The following is a 22897-nucleotide window of genomic DNA, read 5'->3' as shown; positions in this document are numbered from 1 at the left end:
TTTTCCTTTCAACTTGCAATTAGTTATTTTTAAGGTGCAAGTTCATTTTCAGCGCTTGTTATCCAAATGGCCTTACCCCGTTGTAGTACCTGTAAATCTGTACACATCTTCCCTTAGCCAAGGTAATAAGTTCTTAGTTCTAGTTTTATCATACTTGGGACATATCTGATTCGTTATCTTGCATTTGATTATTGATTTCCAATTGTTCTGAGGTATTAGTTTAAATGTGCTATTTGATCGTTCTCAGCGAGCATGATCTATCGTTCAAAAAATCCGAAAATATTACTTTAATCGGGAAACCAAATTATAGAGAAGTGGAGTTAATCTACCAGTGAGCTTAAAGCCTTATTCCTAGGCTGGAATTAATATTAGGCGTCGACAAGGTCAACAATGCTGCCATCTGTGTGTATGATTACTTTCTGTAACCCCTAGTAGTTATTCAATAGAACTCCACAGGCTTTCTCCATGCTGTGGAATATGCTGACTGAGATCTGATAGGGAGGAAGATGTCAATATTACCAAAATATACATACGTACCGGGCACACCGCATTTCAAATTATTTATTACCGTCGTTATAGATATATGTAATATTATTCTCACCTACTACGCTTTTTTTTTCTATTCACTTCTAGAGTAGAACCTCCCCTCAAAGTGATTATTGAAATCTAACCTGGGAGGATATGGTCTAATTTATTTAAGTTAACCTTGTTCAGGATAACGTTATGTCCATATTTCTTCCTGTTCCAACCCCCTAATTCATTTACTTTAACGGAGGAACGATTGCATGGAATTTTATGAGGCTTAGGCTGTATTAAGTTTAGACATTTTTGGTTTGTAGTGAATCATCTCCTGGAGATAACCCTCATATGAAGCCTTAAAATCAAAGTATTACAGTTCCGGTGAAAAATAAATTAGAAAATAAAAAAATCTCCTAAGTTAAGATTTGTAAGCTGAAGCATTGTTTGCTAATATTTCTCTTCATAATATAAGTTATGGGTTCGAAAACTGAAGCCTAATGTCCGAGGCGTCAACTATAAGTTTGTGACGAGAAAATTTTTGAATTGTTCCATTTAATTACCACTTACCAATTATAGTATTTTTTTTTTTTAATATTTTCCAGGTACCTCGAATTGATCCTTGTGAAGTTTGTCTCTGCATGGATGGCGAGATATTTTGCTGGTGGGAACTGTGTTGTAAGTATGCACCAAGTATTAATATTTTTGCAAAATTGCGATTTTTTTTTGGTGAAGCAAAGAGAATTTCATAGTTTGAAGAAAATTTTCAATTAAATGTGTTTATATTAATTATTTTGTGACTGCATATCCACCCAAGAGTCCACGCGTTTTCAACTTTTCGCTTTGACGGCCTTAAGTACGCAAGCACACACCCACGCACAAAAGCAATAAGAAAGAACTCATAGTAATTTACTGGTATTCTATGCCTGCCGGACATGTTGACGTTGACAGTGACAGCTGACAAGTTAACAGCACAAAAAGCAGCGCGAAACGTACAAAAGAAATACAGTTACAGCTCAACAAGTGAACATTCTTCTGTGCCTTTATTCATTCTTTTCATACTTTATGTGAGTTATGAAAAAATGTATGTGACGAAAATAAAATTTAATCCTCGACGCACTTAAATTATTGACTGACCGTTTTCGTATGCGCGCACTCAATGGACCTGGAAGCTGTTGGAATGGAGTCATTCAAGTGGAGAAAATAATTTCGTCACTTTTGTTGCATGTCTCCGCTTTTTTCTAGATTATAAATTTAGCTACATTTCGTGTTATATTCTTGATTTACTCATTTTCGCTCTGTCGACGTTGCCCTTTGTATTTTTGCTTACATTTGAGTTTTTATGCGAGAGCGCTCAAGCGGTTAACTTGATTAGGCACACTTCATTGCACTAAGCTTTCAAAGGCGGCCTATTTTTGGCGAATCAGTTAGCAGTTGGATAGCAACATATGTCATATATTCTTAAAATTAATATATCATGCCCTTTACAATCGGCAATAAGAAATTTAATAGAGTTAAGGATATGAAAAGTTTAAGGGTAACTTAAAACACAAACACACACACTGTGTGAAAACGTGTCCTGTGATGTCGTATAAGAAGTCTAAATGGACGACATATAACTAACAAGGGTGATTGGTTTTAAAATTTCTGAAGATATTACATGCTTTTCTGTTAATATTTGGGGAATATTGTCCAGTTGACCGTCCTTAGTGGGAAAATATCCCTTCCGTATCCGTTTCGGTTAAGTACTCGTAGATCTAACTGACATTGGAACGAAGGTCTGATTTCATTTAATAAATCACAGTTCACTCAAAATACTTACTGCAAAGCATACACTGAATAGATATTGAAAACTCAAAAATTTTCAATGAGTTTGAAATCCGATTATTACAACTGTTTAAGTATAGAGCTAACGTTTCCAAAGCATGGAAAATTTGTCAACTTTAAAACCTATCTCTATGTCAAGCCCTTTACACAGGATTTTCCAATAAGGGTGATATAATTTTTAATACTAATAATTAACTAATCGTTAAGGAAACTCAAATTATTTTTATTTAATGTGAAGTGCAACCAATACAATTAAAATTTATAAAATCATTTAAATGGCCTCCACGACTTCTTTTGCAGGAAACTAAATCAAGTCGTTTGTCACGAATAGCACATTTAATTCTAAGGCTTCAAGAGAGTGTGCTTTATTGCTAAAGACCAATGACTTCAAATAACCCCCCAAGGAGTACTCTAATGGTGTTTAATCACAACTCCTTGGAGGCCATTCAATGTCGTAATTTCTTGAAATAATCGAGTCTCCAAACTTTTCAATATATACAGTCTGTAAAGTAAGAGCGTGGTCGTGTTAATTTATAAAACAAATTATTTTATGAAACTTACATATTTATATATACATTGAACACATTACAAACAATGATGCAATTTGGTCAACAATATGTCCAGTCACCACCGGCGTCGATAATTGCCTGGCATCTCCGAGGCATGCTTTCTACTAATTTGACGGCGTATTCTAGTGGCAAAGATCTCCAGATCCTACGAATTTCGTAATACAACTGCTTCAAAGTCTATGTGCGTCTTCCACGAAGTTTCTGTTTAATATATGCCCACACATTTTGAATAGGGTTTGCATCGGGCGACTGCGACGGCCAATCCAATGTAACGCTGCCAGATTGAGTTTTCTACTGAGTACAGAGTTTGCTGCGGTGTTTACGATCGTTGTATTCCTGCAGAATCCAATTTTGATTTTTTCTGATGAACCATCGTTTGGAAGATAGCAGTAAAGCCTTTTTGTAGATTTTTATCATTTTCTCGGCATTTAGGTTGTCAGTAAAGAGGTGTAAAGAGCCGAATCCCTGCTTTGAGAAGTAACCCCAAAGATGCACCTTTATTCCATGTTTTGCGGTCCGCTGAACAAGCCTATTGGTGGAAGTTGACCAGGCAAAATGACATTTTCAAAATCTCTATCAATATTCTTATGCGCCCAAGCGAGTCGCTTTGTCACAAGTTTTTCAGTCAACAGAGGCTTCTTAATTATGTTGCGCCATTTCAGATCATGAGTATGAAGAAGTTCGGATAGTTTCGTAGGATATATCTAAAGCTTTTGCCATTAATTTTGCTTGTCTTTGCCTATGACTTTCTCACATATTTAGCAGCCGCTGATTGCGACATTTTGGGACCTTTCGGGTGGATGCAAAGGAACACAGCTTCGTAGCGTGACGCGTACTTAGCACTCATGGCATTTAACGTGATTCTCTTTCAAAAGATTATCAACAACTAGAACCTTTGTTGACAATGCATCAAGGACAAAGCTTTCCTCTATCGGCTCGCGAGGGAATTAGAGCGAAGTCTTTCATTAACTCTCGGTAAAGTCGGCCACGCTCTTATTTGACAGACTGTAATTCGATTGTTCCATGTGCAGTATGGCACGTAGCTTCATCTTTTTGGAACCAGATGTTTTCGAGATCAATTTCAATTCACAAAGTTTCACAGTAATGGTGCCACCAACTTACTTTCGAAAGCAGTACGGACCGATGATTCCACCAGACCAAAACCACACCAAACTGTCAATGTAGGTTAATGTAATGGTTACAAATCATGACATATTTTCCCTATAGGGAAACCCGGTATAATTGTTTATAAACGTCAAATTTTAAAGTATTCTTTTGTGGTCAAAATGTGAACTACCATATTACTAAAACTGGGTTCGATCTTTGAAAATTTCAATATATCATTCTCTAAAAGCAGTTTTTCCTTCTCGTCCCACGAGTATACATATATGTCTGATTTTTAAAAGATATTCATAAATCCCCTTGGTTCTTTACCCAACTATTATACTATGTCTACACAAAATTAGAGAAGGAGCTATGCAGCTGCTGCAGTCTTTTCAAGTTTTTCAAATTACTGATGTTCCGAAGGCCCGGAATTGGCTAACGTGGCATTTATACCCAGCTCTTACTTCGGTGCCAAGGATTTCAGGTCCATTAGCGTTTCGTCCTTTCTGCCGAAAATGTTGGAGGAACTTATATATATATTTTCAGTTATCTCTTTTCTATTTTGTTTTTGGTTTGGTAGCTTTCTGCTAACTGAAAAATAAAATCATGTTTTAGCAAAATTAGAAGTAGAATACCGAGGGGTAAACATTCAAAGACCCAGCATATCTAAGTCAAAGCTAGGTACCTTTGCATGATGCAGTGATATTGCCGGAGGAAGCTCATATTTACAAGGAGTGATAGTGATAGGCACCTTTCTCCTCTTCATGAGGTCCATCAACTATATGTGACCGGGGACGGTGATTAAACTTCCTCGTTTGAGGTGGAATCGAAGCTCAAGCACTTCATATGCATATAGTCAACCTTGCGTGGTCGCCGCTGAGTGAGGTAGTGCAAAACATCCTAATAGATTAACGATGTTTACTTTCAATATAAGCAAAGATCTACTGAACTACTTGCCAAACTGGACATTGTCTAATAAACGTTAAAGAGGCAATTCTAAATATCCAGGTGGAAGTTAACTGTCATAGTTTATTGGAAGAAGGTGAGGTGGAAAAAATGAAAGAGGTTGGAACATATCGGCAGTCATGCCTTCGGTGAGTCGGGAAACTTAGCCGAAGCTGATAAAGGTCGCCTCAACAAATTTGTGATCGGTTCAAAGCGTATCGTTGATTTATGGTCAATTTTGTAGGAGTTCTACTTGTAGTTACCACAATGCACCGGATATAAACTGCAATTGAAATCCCGGTTAGAATCGAGCTTTCAACGTAACCTAACCTAACCTGGCATATAGAAACCTTAAGGTTCGGTTACGCTAAATATGTAGGGGTTTATTTCAAAATACTCAATAGATAGTACAATCTTAAGAAATAACTGAAAAGTTACATCATTTGGCTGTACTGAACATGACATACGGTTATTATGTGCTTCTCGCCCCTTAAGTTTCGAAAATTAAATTTCCAGTTATCTATTTTCTCTTTTGTTTTTTGTTCCGTCATCTTTTGCTTACCAAAAATAGTATCAGTATTTTAACAAAAGTCAAGAAGTTAGTAATTAACACCAATGTCACTGTTGGAGTCTCGGTCAGATAAATAATTTAATTCATGTAAGAGATTTGGTAATGAAAGAATGTTAATTTTCCCAGACGTGAAACGCCTTTTCTGCGACACAAAGCCGAACGCTGTACGCTCTTACCTTGTAAGATTCTATCAAGACAAAGCCTAAACCATCTGTAGTAATAAAGTAAATTTCTAATATTTATTTATAAACTTTGGTGGCTTCAGCATTAATAATCCTCTTTTACTTTCAACTCTTTCCCTCTTTTGTCATTTAAAGCCAAAAAGCCTGGAAGCCAAATCCCAGCCGAATATCACGCAAACCCACAATACGACACTTCCACTGTCAGATTGAATGCGCTGAGCAGTACTTCAGGCACGACAACCCCACCCACCGTGGACACAGTGAAGCTGCAGCAACAATACCCGGATCCACGCCCCTATGGCAACACCTTCGATGTAAGCGCACCGAAACATGAACACCTCACTGAGAGCAGTAAAAGCAAGCAACAACAACAAACGCAGGACACAACCATCTCCAGCTCCACCGCCAACAGTGGCACTAAGCCGAACACGCACGCCACCAAATCCTGGCAGAAGAAGAAGACCTACCAACAGCAGCAAAAACAAAAACACGAACAGCAAAAACAACACCAACACAAGCATGCACACGAGCATGCCGCATACTATGCCTACCCGCCGTCATCGTCGGTGTCGGCCAGCAAAATTCTCAGCTTCCCGGAGAACTTGCCATCCGTGTTGTATCACGACTACCGCACCGAGGAGCATCAACACCATCAACATCAACATCACCAGCAGCACTTGAAGCATCAGCAGAAAAAGCTACAACTGCTAATGCAACAGCAACAACAAAAGCGCAAACAACAAATGCTACAGCACACACACGGCGCGCGGAAGGGTGGTGAGCACCAGCCACCACAATATCAACACGAAATTTTTGCGGGAAAACCGGCACCGGCGAGTGCATATGGCTCATCGCCGTCACTGTACACCGGCAGGGACAGCAGCAACTTGGAGCTGAGCGCCGACTGGGGGCTGGTTGGCGGCAATGAAAATATCTACGATGATGTCGAGGCCGACAGCGATATACTCCCCGAGCCGCCGACAAAGAAACCGAAAATGTCAGCCGCAGCAGCAGCAGTAACAGCGGAAGCAACAACAAGTGCTGCTGAGCTGGTAACAACAACTACCACCGGCAACATGACTGCCAGCCAAACACAGCTGGCCGGTGCTGTTGGCGCACAAGCGGCCGGACACGTGGGTTTGCAGCAGAGTGACAGCTTCGTCGGCGGCAACGAGAAGTCATTAAAAATGAATGCTGCTGATGCGTCGTCGCTTTCGCTAGCCGTATCGTCCCCCACTTACTTCACGTCAACGGCAACATCATCGGCTGTGGTTAACGCGGCCACACCAGCGAATCCAGCGTCCAACAAAATAACGGTAAGTGCAACTTGTATGTACAACTCTATTGCGTTGGCGACCCGACCGGCACGTGAAAGAGGCGACGGTTGGCTCCATCCGCAGTGAAGTGAGTGACTGTGTGGGCGCTCGGGTTTGGTATTCATGTAATGCGACTGCGAATTATCACGGGGACAGCTCATAAATTCTTAGCATTTGAAGTGAAGTGGCTAAACTTTGTGGCAATTGCGCTCGTCGGTGCAGTTTGGCGAGTTAAGCGCTTTAATAGATAATGTCAATTGCCCTTCGTTTGAGCACCGACTTGGGAGTATTCCTTCTGAATTTCGCAAAAGTTCATAGTTGGTCACCTTACGGTGCATTGACGCGTAGCGATAACACTTTTCGTTCATTAAGGTGGTGGGGGGTAGATAAAAGTTACTCAAATTTTAAATCATTTGATCACAGCTTCATTTTGAACGCTCGCTAAACTCTTTGAAGTTACTTAGATATTTAGCAAACTAATTATATCCTTGTTCGTCTGTCCTTCTGTATATACGCGAAGTAGTCCCAGGGCTTTTGAGATATCGGTCTGAAATATGGAAAACTTTTACTTCGGTTTTATAACTGGATTTAAGCCCTTCGGAGCAAATAACATAGATTTCTAGATCTCCGGGAGTTATAAAACCACATAGTAAGTGGTACTTAAAATTGCTATCTTGTTGACCAAAAAATCCGCATAAATTGTAATTTCCGTGCAATGCAGGAATGAGCATCTGGAGATCTCCACCTCACTTTCTTCCACACAGCTTTGACAACTTGCATTCGACAAATTTTTTAACACCGATGTGAGCGTGGCACGACAACCAACTCAATCTGATAATGAAGTAGTTTCTAGTGAGGACAGACAGTTCTTGACTAACTTTAAGGGCACATTTAGAGTGCCTAGCGCTAAAACCGCCGCTGTTAGCAGTATATCTACTGCTACGTTAATGGCTGCCGCTTTTGTCTGTAATACAGTGGCCCAGTACACTAAATCTAAGCTTAACGGCGAGAAAACTGCTTCTCTAATTTCTGTCTCTTCTCCAACGACTTTTTGTATTCCACGTATATCCCGTCAGTATATAAGCAAAAAAAAAACACAAAGAGCAGCCGCTGCGACACAATGGTTCAAAACTTGGATGGATTCAATTTCAATAGCGACTCGGACAAGGAATCCACACAAAAATTCTTTGAACAACTGTCTGTGCAAAAGAAGAAGAAATCATTTAGGTACGTCAGAAAAAAACTCTAACTAATTAAGCTAGAAGAGAGAGGTGTAAATGAACATAATCTTAAAGATATGTAGCTTTATTTAACCTACAAATAACGCGTATGCTATGAAGACAAAGATAAAAGTTAAAACAAAACTGGATGAAGCCAAGTATTTTAAAATTTGGCTGTTTCGATCTTAATTCATTTGAAAAAGATAAAGAAGCTTTCGTACGTAAGGTTCTGTCGCTCATCCACGAGAACTTGGACTGATTGAAAAAACACTTTAAGAATATAAAAGTTCTTGAGTTGGATATTAAATCTTGACAAGGCGCCTTGAACATATCAAATCTTTTGGATATCTATATGTGTGAGATCCAAAGAATTTCCTTCTTGATTTCGCAATGACGGGACACTTAGGAAGTAGGAAAAAGGTGAATAGTGCTGAGGGCAAAGAGCTAAGGACCTTTTACTATTTAACTTTGAACAGAAATATCTTAGAATTGTACAAATGTTAATAGCTGATCACAACTCGCTATCTGAAGTGTAACCTGTTAAACAAGCTATACTCGTATAAATACGTTTTCAATTTTTAAAACTCTGTTCGTCTATTTTTACATATGTATGTATGTGAACTGGTTCCTCAATTTTAGGGTATCGTTCTGAAATTTTTTTTAAGCTGTTCATTCGTTGGAATAGCACTATAGCATATTCTGTCATAAAAATTGAACAATAAAATCCTTGTGTGGAATATTTTGCATTTCTGAAGTGTATTTTAGCTTCGGAACATCCAAAGTTATTGTTTTTCTTATTTTCTATAAAAAAAAAGTTGTAAAATCTAAAGACACACCAAATGAAGTTGTCTGTCTGAACTGTCTAGCGGCTGATATACATACATATGTATATAAAAAAATTTCGTTACCTACATCGTTGTGAAGTAATTTGGCATAAAAATTTAATATCTTTGACAATAACAATTAGAAATTTAACCGCTTTCTCCAAGCTTGAAGCTAAAATAGCAATTGCCCTTTGCAAAAACTCACAAACGAACACACACACTCACGGTGCATACCCAGCTGCCAGGCTTCATCAATTTCATTTACGCTAGATTGACAATAATGATAACGGCAAGCCATAATACACGTTTAGCAGACGGACGGAAGGAAGAAAAACGTCAGCCTTCATTTCCTTTTTTTGGCTGCTGCCGCCGCTGCCTTTGCACAACCAACTCATAACCATTGGCTTAACATCACAACTAGCCACACACACACATACACACGCTCGTAAGCAGCGTGCACAAAAACATGACCAGCAACAGTGTCGGCATTTCGGCGGTAAACGGCGGAAAAGTGTAGTGAAAATGGTGAAAATGAGGCTTGAATTCTGCCGGCGCAGCGACGTGTTGGTGCGAAGATCACAATCTGTGATGGCACTAAAAATAAACATTACACTTGGCTTCTGATTAATTGAATGAATACGACAGCGCGACTGACAACGTCAGCAAAGTTTGGCGGAGAGGAATTAAGAGTTTCCCTTTGGTTTGGTTTAGGGTTAGGAAGTAGTTATATAAGTAGTATTACTGCAAAGAGGGAAGATATTAAATTATAGTATGAATGGCATGATTGAACTCACAATCCGAAATATAAACACCTAAATATCATCGACGTAACATTTATTTGAACTTATGCCGACAGTGGTTTTATTAAAGGCATCAGTTAGTTGCCTCAGGTTTTTTCATAAAAAATTTTATTTAAAAACAAATTAAGGGTGCTTTACGTCATAATGTCTTACGTGGACCATAGAGACACCGCTATTTTTAATATCAAACCCTTTGGTATGGTTCAAGAATTCCTCATATTTGTAAGTATTAATAAAAACTTTGAGTCGATCACAGATTTTTTGAGGCAGATATTATTGATTCGAAACTTTCCGAATGTATGAGGTAGAAGATGTTTCGACTTCAGTCTAGAAAAAGCAAAAGCTGGACAGTCGATGAGAATGTTTCCACCTGGCCTCGAAAAGACCTTGACAATTGACCTCACTTTAAACGTCTAACTTCACCACTAAAAATAATAGGCTCAAGCAATACATGGCTAGTCTTAAATATAAAGACAGCGAGGTCAAGGGCAATATTGCCGCTCTGCTATCGAAGTGGATTGTCAGAATTCTGATGGAATATGTACTACGAAGCAGCATATATACTTTTAACTTTTAATAATCTTTTAAGGCTACACTCTGCTTGAAAAAGTCTATAGCGGTTAAGCCAAAAAGCTCACCACTCTCCATTTTTCAGGGGCTTCACCTCTCCTGAGCAATAATAGGCTCAGCGTCGCAATTGCTCAAATTATCAAAGATGTACACAAAGTAAGCTTTGATTTTAAAGCATCCATGAGTGGGAATATACCTCTTAAAAGTTTACCTGATTTTAATAGAAACGTACGCAGCAAAGCTAAAGTGTTTTATATGGTATATAATGACATCATATTGCTGTTCCTTAGATAAAAAATTTCTTAGTACAGTTAGAAATTAGATTAGGACTAAATGGACAAATGTTGCTCATTCTCACTATTTCAAAATCAATAATAAGTGGATACATTCACGTTCACTTCGCTCCCTAATACATTCCGTCAGCTTCTTCTGTTTCATAATACGCAAAATTAATGAGGAAAACGGGGCATCCCTGACATAAAACTAGTGGCAATTGATCCAAAACTTACACTACCCTATATATCTTAGTACAAAATCTATCAATCAATATATGAAATATCTCAGTTAGGGATGGATTACGTTACATCGTTGGGCTAATCCTCGCACCATAGCTAATTTATATATCGACGAATAGCTTTGAGCAGTAACTTAATGATACTGATAAAGATGTCAGATACTCCTTGACTATTCTGGAGCGCACTGTCAGCGAGCTCAAGGCAATCGGAATGTATGCGTACTTCTCTGAAAAACGCTCGGATGTTTAGATTGGAAAATAATTGAAGAACGAGTTTGCTTAAAACTTTTCGATATAGGATAGGAGAGCATCTCACCATCTCTTATGAATCGACTCAACCATTCTGGGTTGTTTCTGCCGCAACAACAACCTTACATATAACTATCAATCGCATCATAACGCGGCACTGAAGCTTACAAATTTGACATCGTTACAAATACATTGTAACAAAAAGGTCTCCGGAATTGTAAATAAAAAGCAAATATTTAATTATTAATCAATATTTATTTTATCGTCTTCAAAGTAATCCCACCACATGTAATTCACCTACGCCAACGATTTTTCCAGTTCGCGAAATACATTTCATAATCACTTTTTGAGATAATAGCTTTCAATTCCTTCAGCGAATTTGGTTCTGTCTCTTCGATCAACCGAAAACCGATTCCATGGCGCGGCAATTTCAGTTTGGGGAACAAAAAAGTCGTGAGAAGCCAAATCTGGTGTTTACGGTGATTGATTGATGGTATTCATTGCGTTTTTGGCTTTAAATTCGGTCACAATCGTACACAAGAATATATCTACTCAAATCATTCGAACGGACTCTCCAGAGATGTCGAGCTCTCTTTCCAACTCTCTAACACTTGCCTTATGATTTTCAAGCACCTTCCTTCACTTTACTTTTTTAATATTGTGATGAGTGAAGGTGGTCGAAGGTCGACCAGAAAGAGGTATGTCTTCAACGATCTCCCGACCGCCTTTGAAGGCTTTGTAGCACTCGTAGGCTTGCGTTTTTGATAAAACTGAGCTTTTTCCAACATTCGCAACCGTTCTGCGTACAATATTTAATATACTTGTATAATAGAAACAGTATTTGAAACAGATTTTTTGTTCGATATTGTACAGACTTAAGCAACTGCTGTAAAAAACTGTGTGAGAGATCGAGCTCATATTTGGCATAGTAATCAATGACAGTTCTACCAACTTAGCAAAGTACATTTCATTTAAAATATCATTTACCCGGGGAGTTTGGACCTTGGACATTCCAGTCGAGACTTATAAAGCAAATGGAAAATTGGGCTAAGCGTTGGCATTCTTGAGTCGGCCCAAAACGTGGCATTGCTTTTTTATGAGTCCGTTTACGAATCCGAAAATAAATGGAGTCGTGATTGGAAAGTTTTGAATATCACTTTTTTTACCCCATCTTCTTTTAGATTTGATGATCTAGTTTGTGAATGAACTAGGTTTCCACTTACATGCAATACATTTCTTTTTAAGTGAAATTTATTATTTAATAATTCTAAAGACAAAACCTGATGTTATCTAGTCACAATATAAAAATGCTGGAATTGAGAAAATTTCGCACTATAATGTTGACTTCATTTAAAAATTCCGGATTAGAGGAACTGCTAAAGTTTTTTACCTTTGACAAAACAAAATTGACTCCAACCTGTTGATAAAAGCAAACAGGTATTAGCCAGCAGTTTCAAGTGTCAGCTAGGCCATACAATTGGAATGCTTCGTTAAATTTGCATATTTGCTTAACTGCTTGTATTATTGCTTCATTAACACGTCTCCGCCATTAGCACACTCACACTCGCTTTCGGGTACTATTCGAAATAGTATAACACCATTTAAACATTTGGATGTATATTAGCACGCCTCCCTCGGCTCTATTCGCATTCAATTGCCGTCGAGCGTCTTTCAAGTTGTTTGGCTCATTGTCGCCACCCGCTGCCCCCCGTCGATTAATTCCAACAGCCATTTGACCTTAATTAAGCGAGAAATGGACATTGGCCGCAAATGTTTGCGATGAGCTCAATTGCTCGCTTGGCTGGCTTCAAGTGTTTCGGCTTGCTTAGCTTCAAGGCCGGCGCCCATTCTGCTCTGCTTTCGGCTCTTTTTCTGTAATTTATTTTTATTTTATTGTGGACATTGTGCAAGAATTATTAACGTTTATTGTGACACTTTCACGAGACGTTAGGCTATTTTATGAGGAAAAAATTGTTGTTCATTCTAAACTAACTCGGCCAACTTAGGTTCTTTGATGCTGGAACGAGAATAGAATGATGAATATAATGGTAGAGGGAAATTATTAGTTGAGGAAAGAAGGAGAAATTGAAAACAGTCAAGTACTCGTAGAAGATATAAACTTATGTTGAGATAATGTGTTGGTATGAAATTATTATATTCTTCAGGATTTGTAGCCAAAATACGTCATCCGCGAGAGTTTTTATGTTACAGTGTTTGTCCGGTAAAGTAATAGGACTGATGTTCTTCGGCCGTGATTGTAATTGGGAGCGTACGCACGCCGACTGGATTCGTTAGAGGGTGTTCCTAGCCAACAAACGAGTGGCTTGTCAGTTGTCTCCGACCACCTTGGGACAAACATATTCCCGCGACGTGTTTCTGTGAGTGGTGCAAGCCAAAAATGCGGCTTTCGTTAAAGCAGAGGTTCGCGATTAAATTCTGTTTGAACCTCGGTAAATCTGCGACAAAGAAGTTTGACATGATCAAGCAGGCTTACCCAGATGTTACTTGAGTAAGAAATTGTGTGTTTTGGTGGCACCAGGCCTTTTTGGAAGGCCGGGAAGAGGTCGCTGACGAAAACTCTACTGGAAGACCTGCGACTTCGACAAACACCGACACTGTGACTCGCGTGCGCAAAGTTTTTAACTCAGAACGTCTAATAAGTATTCGTTTAATTGTCCAGATGTTAAATTTATTGAAATCTGCGGTTCATGATATTGTGACGGAGAAATTGAACATGTGCAAGGTGTGCCCGAAGTTGTCCCCAAAGGTTTCACTGACGATCAGAAATTGCGGCGAGTGAAAGTGTGCAGAGAAAAAAGTGACCCCCAATTTTTGAATAACAAGGCTGACGAGCCATGGATCTTTAAGTATGATCCCGAAACAAAGAGGCAGTCTTCCGGGTGACACACGACATTTTGAGACGATAGGGGGGATCCAAGCAGCTTGCACCTCTACTCTTAAGACTAATCCGGAAACAAGTTCCCTATTTTATTAGTCCTTAATTAAAAGTATAGAAATACATCTTTTTAACCAAAATCACATTATAAACCATTTTATTATCTCTCTTCAACAAGATGTTCGCAACTGTCGGAGATAACATTTTAGTCTTCATGTTATTGCCAGTAAGCTCTTATTTTCTCTCTTTTGTTTTGCAAAATTAAATATAAATTTCATTCTATTGTTGAACTATCCACCATATCCGCGCCCACTAATAAAAGAAGTTTGGAAGGGCTAAGTTCTTATATAACCGAACCTTTTTTGACAACACGAGATATTATATGTAGAAAACGGTGCTTTCTGACTTTCAGTAAGATACCTCACAGATTGATCGATATTTTGGTAAATATGCAGCCGTCGGCACCGAAGTCCACATATTGAGGGCCTGGAAACTTTAAATGTTATGGCCCGATTGCGAACATTTTTAGACATGAGATTTCATATATCATTTCACGCATGGGCACGCTCATAGTCCAACTTTGACATCACTTCCCTTAGCTTTCAATGCCAAATCCTCTTGGGAGCAAGGAACATGCTTACTAAATTTCTTCAAGATATCTTACTTTCTACTCAGAGGCGGGCACACAGACAGTCACGCATAATCAACTCCTCTCCAGGCAGTTCCTGCTGGGTTGTTTCCGTAGGAATCACCTTTGCAGCCACCTGCTTGGAGCGGAACCACCTCCCAGGAGCATCAAGAGGTCATTCCTCGACTATGTCGAAGACATCGAACAGTACGCCGACCAAACTTCGGATGCAACAAACTTTCGACAGGCACTGACGGCCATTCACAGTGGAGCCATCAACATCTTCACCGACTCCCTTCCCGTGAATGGCGTTCTTGGAGTCAAACCACCACCTATTGCAAACGAAGAGCTCCAGTTGCCGCGAGAACTCGAGTGACCCTAGCGCAACTTCGTTCTGGATACTGTAGCAGGTTAAACTCCTACTTATCCAGAATCGACCCCGACATACCTAATGTATGTCCTGCATGCAACGAGTCTCCGCATGACACTGGCCACCTCTTTGCATGCCCCACGAACCCTACCCATCTAACACCTTCCTCCCTTTGGTCCGACCCCGTCGAAACAGCACGTTTCTTGGACCTACCGTTAGATGACCTCGACGACAACACAAACAACCCTTACCATCCTAACGGGGATTAGCTAACCGTTAACAACAACAACAACAGTCACTCAGAGCTCAACTTGTTTTGTCACACTGATTAGTTTTAGGTGATACAAACAACCGTTGGGTGAACAACCCTATTATTACATAATCTTTAGCAACATGTTGCGAGAGTATAAATATTTCCATTCATCACCATAGTGAATTCATCAAAGTCAGATATGAAAGCGAAAAAAAAGTAGAGTAAACTATAGGAAGTGTAGGGATGGTCTTTCTATTATATTACCCATATTTATCGGATAATAACTACAATTCTAAATATATGCATATGAACCCTTTTGTCGATTTCTGTGTGCAGGATGCTAGAATATATCCATAGCTGAATAGCTATGAACAGAAAAGATTTCTAAGAAGTTTTACAAGTTAATATCAATTCTGCTTTCTGATCAAAAGACTTTGGTTCGATCATATTTACTTTATATAGTAACAGAACAGAGATATTACCAATCACAAAGTATAATTAGAACAACTTACAATATTTGGAAAGAGGGAAAGCTGTTATAAAATATATATACATATGTCATACATATCGAGTTTATGGGTGTTGATGCTGAATGGAATACCACTTCAACTCAGTGGGAATTTAGTCAGACTTATTAGCCAACAGTTGTATTTCAATAGCCACTTTTTTAGTGAGGCTACCGTCTGGACGTAAATGGAAAAGATGTTTAGTAGGTGAGCAGGATACTACATATATCTACATAAGGACTGTCCCGTAAAAATTGACCCTTCGTTTTTCATTAATAACAAGAAAACCAAAGAATTTTTTCAAAGTCTTGTTTTAGTTTTTATTAATGAGTTCTATAGAGATTACAAATTATAAATAACATTTAAAAAATATTTGTTTTCTGTAAAAATTTCTTACTTTTTTCTTAAGGCCCTTCATTATGTTTTGTACAGTGTTTTCATCGAAAGTACCGTACGACCTTCGCCACTTATTTCTAAAATCTTGTAAATTTTTTGCAGTATCTTTACTCTTCCGGAGATTTGATTTCATTAGAGCCCAATATCTCTCAACGTAGGTTTCGTCGTCCATCACGCAACAGTCAAATTTTGTTAGGTATCCTTCATACAAATTTCGAGCTCGTTTTTGAGCAACCAATTGCTTTTCATCGGAACGATCTGGCACTCTTTGAACTCTATATGTCTTTAGCTTACTATCACTCTTTATCCTTTGTACAGTACTTTTAGACGTACCTGGTTTAACAGCAAACATCTCGTACTAAAGTGTTGGGATTCTGCTTAAAAACTTCCTTCACTCTTTTTGCCAAATTTCCTTCTGCACCTGCTTTTCTACCCGAACCTTTTTTTCGTATAGTAGGTACACCCTTTTTGTAATTCGAAACAACCCTTTTGACAGTACTTTCCAATGCTCCAGGTTTTTTAGCTATAACTGAATATTTTAATTCTGGATTTTCCAGGTAAGTCGACAAAACCAATTCGCGCACTTTTTCTTGATTGCTAGACATGTTAATAGTTTGAAGTGTTGACACCGAATATTATACATTTTGTTAATCGTCAGATTATATAGAAAAAAACCATTCCCCATTGAGACTAATGCCATAAACAGGTATGTCACAATCTTAAGGAATAAAAGGGTAAATTTTTTACGGGATAGTCCTTATATTTAAAATGAACAACGGAGTAGAGGAAAGGTTATCCTACAAGGATCTTGACCTGTCTAACAAATTCAGCTAAAATTTTTCAAGCGGAAATTCTAGGTATAGGCGTACAGTTCTATTGAAAAAGTACCTAAGAATACCTAAAGCACACAGGGACAATTAGGAAGCATCCTACATTTACAAAATAGTACTTAACAGGTACTGGGACCTTAAACCAAATATTCTTATATGAGTGTATATGAACGTCATAACGCCAATTCTGGCATATTGAGCACCGGTTTAATGGCCAGCTTTGAAGAAAGTAAGTTGAGGAAACTAACAGAAGTGCAGAGAGCAGTCTGGGCAGGTATTACCGGTTCTATAAGAGCATGCCTCGGTCACTCAATAGACTCCTGAACCAGCTGCCCATTGGCGTCTTACTCGGAGAGGAGCAGCATGTTCCGCTATAAGAATGTAGAAATTAGGATGCTGGAATAGGAAAGATTATGGACATATCGCCATCCTGAACCTGCTAAACATACTATAAGTAAACCAGACTATATTCCACCAAGATTAGATTTTAATAGCCACTTTCGGGTATTGATATCCTCTAGACGCGAGTGGAGAAGTTGTTTGGCGCATTGGGTACGGGTGTGTGTTTTGGTCTTGCATGAAGGCCTGAGCTCATTGGCAGGACAACTCCACTTATTCATCATTTGAGTTCATGGTCCTAGAAAAATTTATGGGAACGGAAAAGCATATGAATTAATAAATGGATAAGGAAAGGTACACACATATTTAAAGTTGCTGTAATGGGGCATAAGCCGTTTTGTCCAGTAACAATATATGTCAAGTTTGAAAATTTTGTATAGAAAGTAAAAGCTTTGACCTTCAATTTCGAATTTTTTAAATCACGATTAATGGATTCTGACGCCCGAAACTGTCACACAATATAACCTTTGAGCTTAGACACAAATAAGAACGGACTATTAACTTACATACTTACGTGTAGTAAAATATAGGGAAAGTAAACAACGGTAAACCATATATGATTTAAATAAAACTCACAAGAGCGTGATCGTAATCGCTAAGCTCATTTCACGCTGCCATGCTTATCAGCAAAAACACAAATATTATGAACATTTGCATGTAAACGAGTATATGCGCGTATATCATGAGGCCATTAATACGTAAAATAAAGAACACACATACCTCATCCACACACACGCACTCATACATACATGGGGAATCGTTTGTTAAAATCCTGACGCAAGTAAACAGCAGCAGCCGTCAATTATATTTGTATGCGTGCGCGATTTCTGGCGCTTAGGCCGCATTTCTGCTCATCAATTTTCTCGCACACATGACATTACTCCCTAAAGTATGCTTAAACCACGAGCACTTTCCATATCGGCGCCTCTCGTGCAGTAAATTGCCGTAAAGCAGCCTCGACGCAGTTCAACCAACGAATGCGGAAAACTTTTAGCTCAGCTATAGGCAATATGCCAGTATATGTATGTATGTGTGAGTTCGCTAATTTGTGTGTGCATGTGTGTGTGTATTATGCGCGATCTGCCAGTGGTGTTGCAATCTCATCTGCAATTTCATTGAAATCAGGCAGCAAAGGACATTAAGCGCTCCCTCACACACACACACACACACACACACACACACACTCGCAGTTACGCTCATGCGAACTTGCATTCGCACCCGCTCACCCGTCCGACACAATTAGCACGATTGCGCGTACAACAAACCAAATTAGTCAATCGACGTATGCCGCTGCGGTTGGCGGTTTGATGGCGGCTGTTGTTGCTGTTGCATGGTGTTGTTGTTTTTGTCGCTTTAGTTAAGAGTGATGCAACAGCGACTAAAAGTAGTACCATGAGTAACGGAATTTAATTACAAGCGTGTTGTGTACGCGGAAATCTGGTATTCGCCGTGATTGCCAGAAGTTTTGGTTGCTCTTGTTTATGTATGTGCCCTGCTTTTCGGGTAATTGGCAACGCTGTCTGCCTGCATTTGGTGTTAATAGCTCGTTATTTGACGCAGAAAATATAAGATTGATCGCATTCAATAAGCATTGGCAAATTCGAAGAGATTTGTGAACTAAGAGGTGTTGGATCCATCCAGCTCATTCATTGCATTGAAAACGAGCTGAGAAGACCACGCTGTGATTATAACCCTCGTCTCACACAAGTAGTAAACGACCATGGATGTCTCTAAAGTAGTATTACTAGCCTAATGCTGGAGGTATAGCACTTTGCATAAGCAATTTTTGTGATGGCCTTCAGCTGCTTCGGCGAATTTTGGTTTATCTCTTCGATCGACTGAAAACGGGTTCCACGGAGCAGTAATTTCAGTTTGGGGAATAAAAAAAATCACACGGAGTCAAATCTGGTGAATAGAATGGTTGGTAGATGATACTCATTGGGCTTTTAGCTTCAAATTTGGTCACAATCGTGGCTCGATGCGATGGTGAATTATCATCGTGTAAAATGTATGAATTGTTCTTCCACAATTCCGGCCGTTTACGACGGAAGTTCTCACGAAAGCACCTTAATAGAGCCAAATAGAACCGCTTTTTTATCGTCTGTCCTTCCGGAACAAATTCATGATGCACCAAACCACGAATATTCAAAAAAAAACCATGAGCATCACCTTGATTTATAAGCGGCTTTAGCGTGGCTTTTTTTTGATTATAATTTTTTTTTCCATTCCGATAATTTATTGTTGACTTGCTTGCTTACCAACCTCATAAGCCCATGTCGCATCGACAGTTATAATGCTCTCTCCATGAACCTGGGGTTGGAATTCGAACTATCAAACATCGCCAAAGCGAACTGTTTACAGTACTATTTTTGAAAAGGATTCACCTTTGTTGGGACGAGTCGAGTGAAAACGCGTTTCATATCCAAAATAGCCAGAGAAATGTCGATGCTCTCTTGGCATCTTTCTAACCCTTTCCTGACGATTTTCAAGCACAATGCCCCATTGTTTAATAATCTCACCAGTTGAAGTAGTCGAAGTTCGTTTAGAACGAGGCATGTCTTCAACGATATCTCGACCATCTTTCCACTGCCCTTGGGCTTGTGTTTTTGATAAAACTGAATCACGGCAACCATTTTCCAAAATTCGCAATGATTCCGCACACGAAAACCATAGATCTAAAAAAAACACATTCATACTTGTTTCCTAAAAATTAGGTTGTTTTACCTTTTTCTCACCTAACCTAACATATTTTTGGTTTGATGATTTAATATGATTATTTTATATGATTTATTTCGAAAATATACATATGCATATTATAGTAGAGAATTCGAATTCAATTCATAGCTTTACATAACCACATATCTCTGCTTTTGAAAACACTGGCTGTCAAAATTATAACAGTGAATTTAGTAGAACTTGCGCCTTACATCAATTGCAACACACTTTCTTTTTAACTAAATATTTTATTGAGCTTCCTCTTCTATTCTTCAGTGTGACCGGGCAGCTCGCTTGTTCACAAAATTCGCTCTGGTAATGCAATCAGCAATCTAATAAATTTGCTTTGGTCACACGCTTTCCTATAAAAATTGTTTAGAATCACCTAGGTGAGGTGCACTCATTCATATAAAAGTAGTTATATGTAGCCAAAAGGTGTAAACGTGCACTTCACTTTAATCGCAACGCTCGCATTTTACTCACTCTTTTCAGTTTTTTATTGGCCTCTCAGCGTCAATTTTGTGGACTTGTGATAGTCGGGTTTGCTGCCATTGGCCTCTCCATCCATGCAGCCATAATTTTTAAAACGCTTTTCTGCTGACAACACAATTTGAATGAGTACAAATTGAATTTTGTGTTTTTTCGCTCTATTGTGCAATTTTTCTCTCATAAAATAGAGTAAACAGAAGATTATTGCATTGAGTTTAAAGCTTACAAGCATTGGACATTTTAAATTTTACGGTTTCACTAAGCTGCCAGATAAAATATAGCACTGTATTGTCAATATGTAGCCTTACTCATTATACTTGCATGAACAATTTTAGTACTGGGGCTCTAGGGAAGGTATAATACTAACAATGTCAGAACTGTTATAATTTAGCTCGTAAAATTGCTTCTATAACTTTTTATCAATAATCGAGTGTTTTCGATACTCACCATTGTTGACGATTATGCTTCACAAACGGCAAATCTGAGAGGGAATTCAAAAATCAAAGAAGCTCTCAAGTTTCTGTAAAACAAGAAAAAACGTTAACTTCGGCTGCACCGAAGCTAATATACCCTTCACAGGTGCATATCTTTTAGTAACTATGTGTTCAGTTTACATGGAAGCTATTAGCTATAGTAAGCCGATCTGAACAATTTCTTCGGAGATTACATTGTTGCCCTAGAAAATAATCTGTGCCAACTTTTGTGAAGATACATTGTCAAATGCAAAAGTTTTCCATACAAGAACTTGATTCCGATCGTTCAGTTTGTATGGCAGCTATATGTTATAGTGGTCCGATATCAGCAGTTCCGACAAATGAGCAGCTTCTTCAAAACGGTATCTTAGAAACTGAGAGACTAGTTCATATATATACAAACAGACGGACATGGCTAATTCGACTCAGCTTAACACACTGATCATTTATATGTATACTTTATAGGGTCTCCGTCGCTTCCTTCTGGGTGTTACAAACTTCGTGACCAACTTAATATACCCTGTTCAGAGTATAATAAACTAAGTAGCTCAATGTTTTTTTTTTTTGCACGGCGATGAATCATGAAACGATTGATAATGAACAGCTCCATTCGCATTTCACAGCTTTAGAGAGTATCGTATCGAAGAAACTACACTAGTTGTTCAAACAATGGAACAGTACTAAAGGTTCAACCGTTCTACATTAGGGAACGGAATAAATCCTAAATAGATCACCAAGATGTTCGAAAATTTTTATATTAGCTATATGAGGGCTAAAGGAGCTATAGGTCCGATGCTACCCATTTTTGACATACTATACATGCATACCTTTATACAGGATTATCTATTAATTTCAGTTATGTATATCACACATTGACCAATATTTTCGATCAAAAATCAACTTTAAGTACCAAATAAATATTGTCAAAATCGGTTGGTCGAGTCTCGGGATATGGGATTTCACCAAAAAGTGGGCGATGCCACGCACATCTCATACCATCTCGGTGGTAAAATTTAAGATCTGTGGCGTATTTAGTTATTTCTTTATCCGGCTTTAAGTAGTTTTGAACAGTACCGTTATATGATTAGTAAGAGGGGTTACACTCCTACTTCATCCATTTTCACATCTTCGGTAGAAGTTCTTATAATATTTGTACTCAGCAAATTTGGCTAGTGTAGCTTAAGTGGCTTAGGAGATATTAGCATTAAACTTATTAGAGGGCGGGACTACGCCCACTTTTAAAGAAAAATGTTCCCACAAGTGCATCTTTGTACTACGATCCCCTTCTCCAACTTCTTATATCTTAATTTAGTGCTTAGTTATGGCACTTTATATACGAGGTGTGTTCAAAAAATATCGCGAATCGTAACTGACAGTTTTCTTCGATTGCAGGGGCGTGGTGCATCATGAGTTCTTGCCACAGGGAAGAACGGTCAATAAGGAATATTACCTGCAAGTTATGCGCAATTTGCGCGAAGCAATCCGCCAGAAACGCCCGGATTTGTGGAAGAACAAAAATTGGCTTTTGCACCACGATAACGCCCTGCTCACACACATCGTTGCTTGTGCGCGACTTTTTGGCCAAAAACAACACACTAATGATGCCGCAGCCACCGTATTCCCCAGATCTGGCCCCCTGTGACTTTTTCTTGTTCCCTAAACTGAAGAGGCCCATGAAAGGACGACGTTACGCTTCTCTTGACGAGATAAAGACGGCATCGAAGGAGGAGCTGAA

The 22897-nt window shown here is 38.7% G+C and overlaps 1 protein-coding gene across 1 annotated transcript in view; it reads left to right on the top strand.

The window, feature by feature from the left end:
- LOC105229326 (myb-like protein Q) overlaps positions 1-22897 on the top strand; it is a 103319-nt gene that overhangs the window by 36045 nt on the left and 44377 nt on the right. The window contains exons 4-5 of the mRNA XM_049451799.1: positions 1122-1194; positions 5850-7030. Of these exons, the coding sequence (XP_049307756.1) occupies positions 1122-1194; positions 5850-7030 (1254 nt within the window). The remainder of the gene's footprint in view (positions 1-1121; positions 1195-5849; positions 7031-22897) is intronic.

The sequence above is a fragment of the Bactrocera dorsalis genome, chromosome 3 (assembly GCF_023373825.1).
Source record: "Bactrocera dorsalis isolate Fly_Bdor chromosome 3, ASM2337382v1, whole genome shotgun sequence".
NCBI lineage: Eukaryota > Metazoa > Arthropoda > Insecta > Diptera > Tephritidae > Bactrocera > Bactrocera dorsalis.
This window is presented reverse-complemented; position numbering and strand designations above follow the sequence as displayed.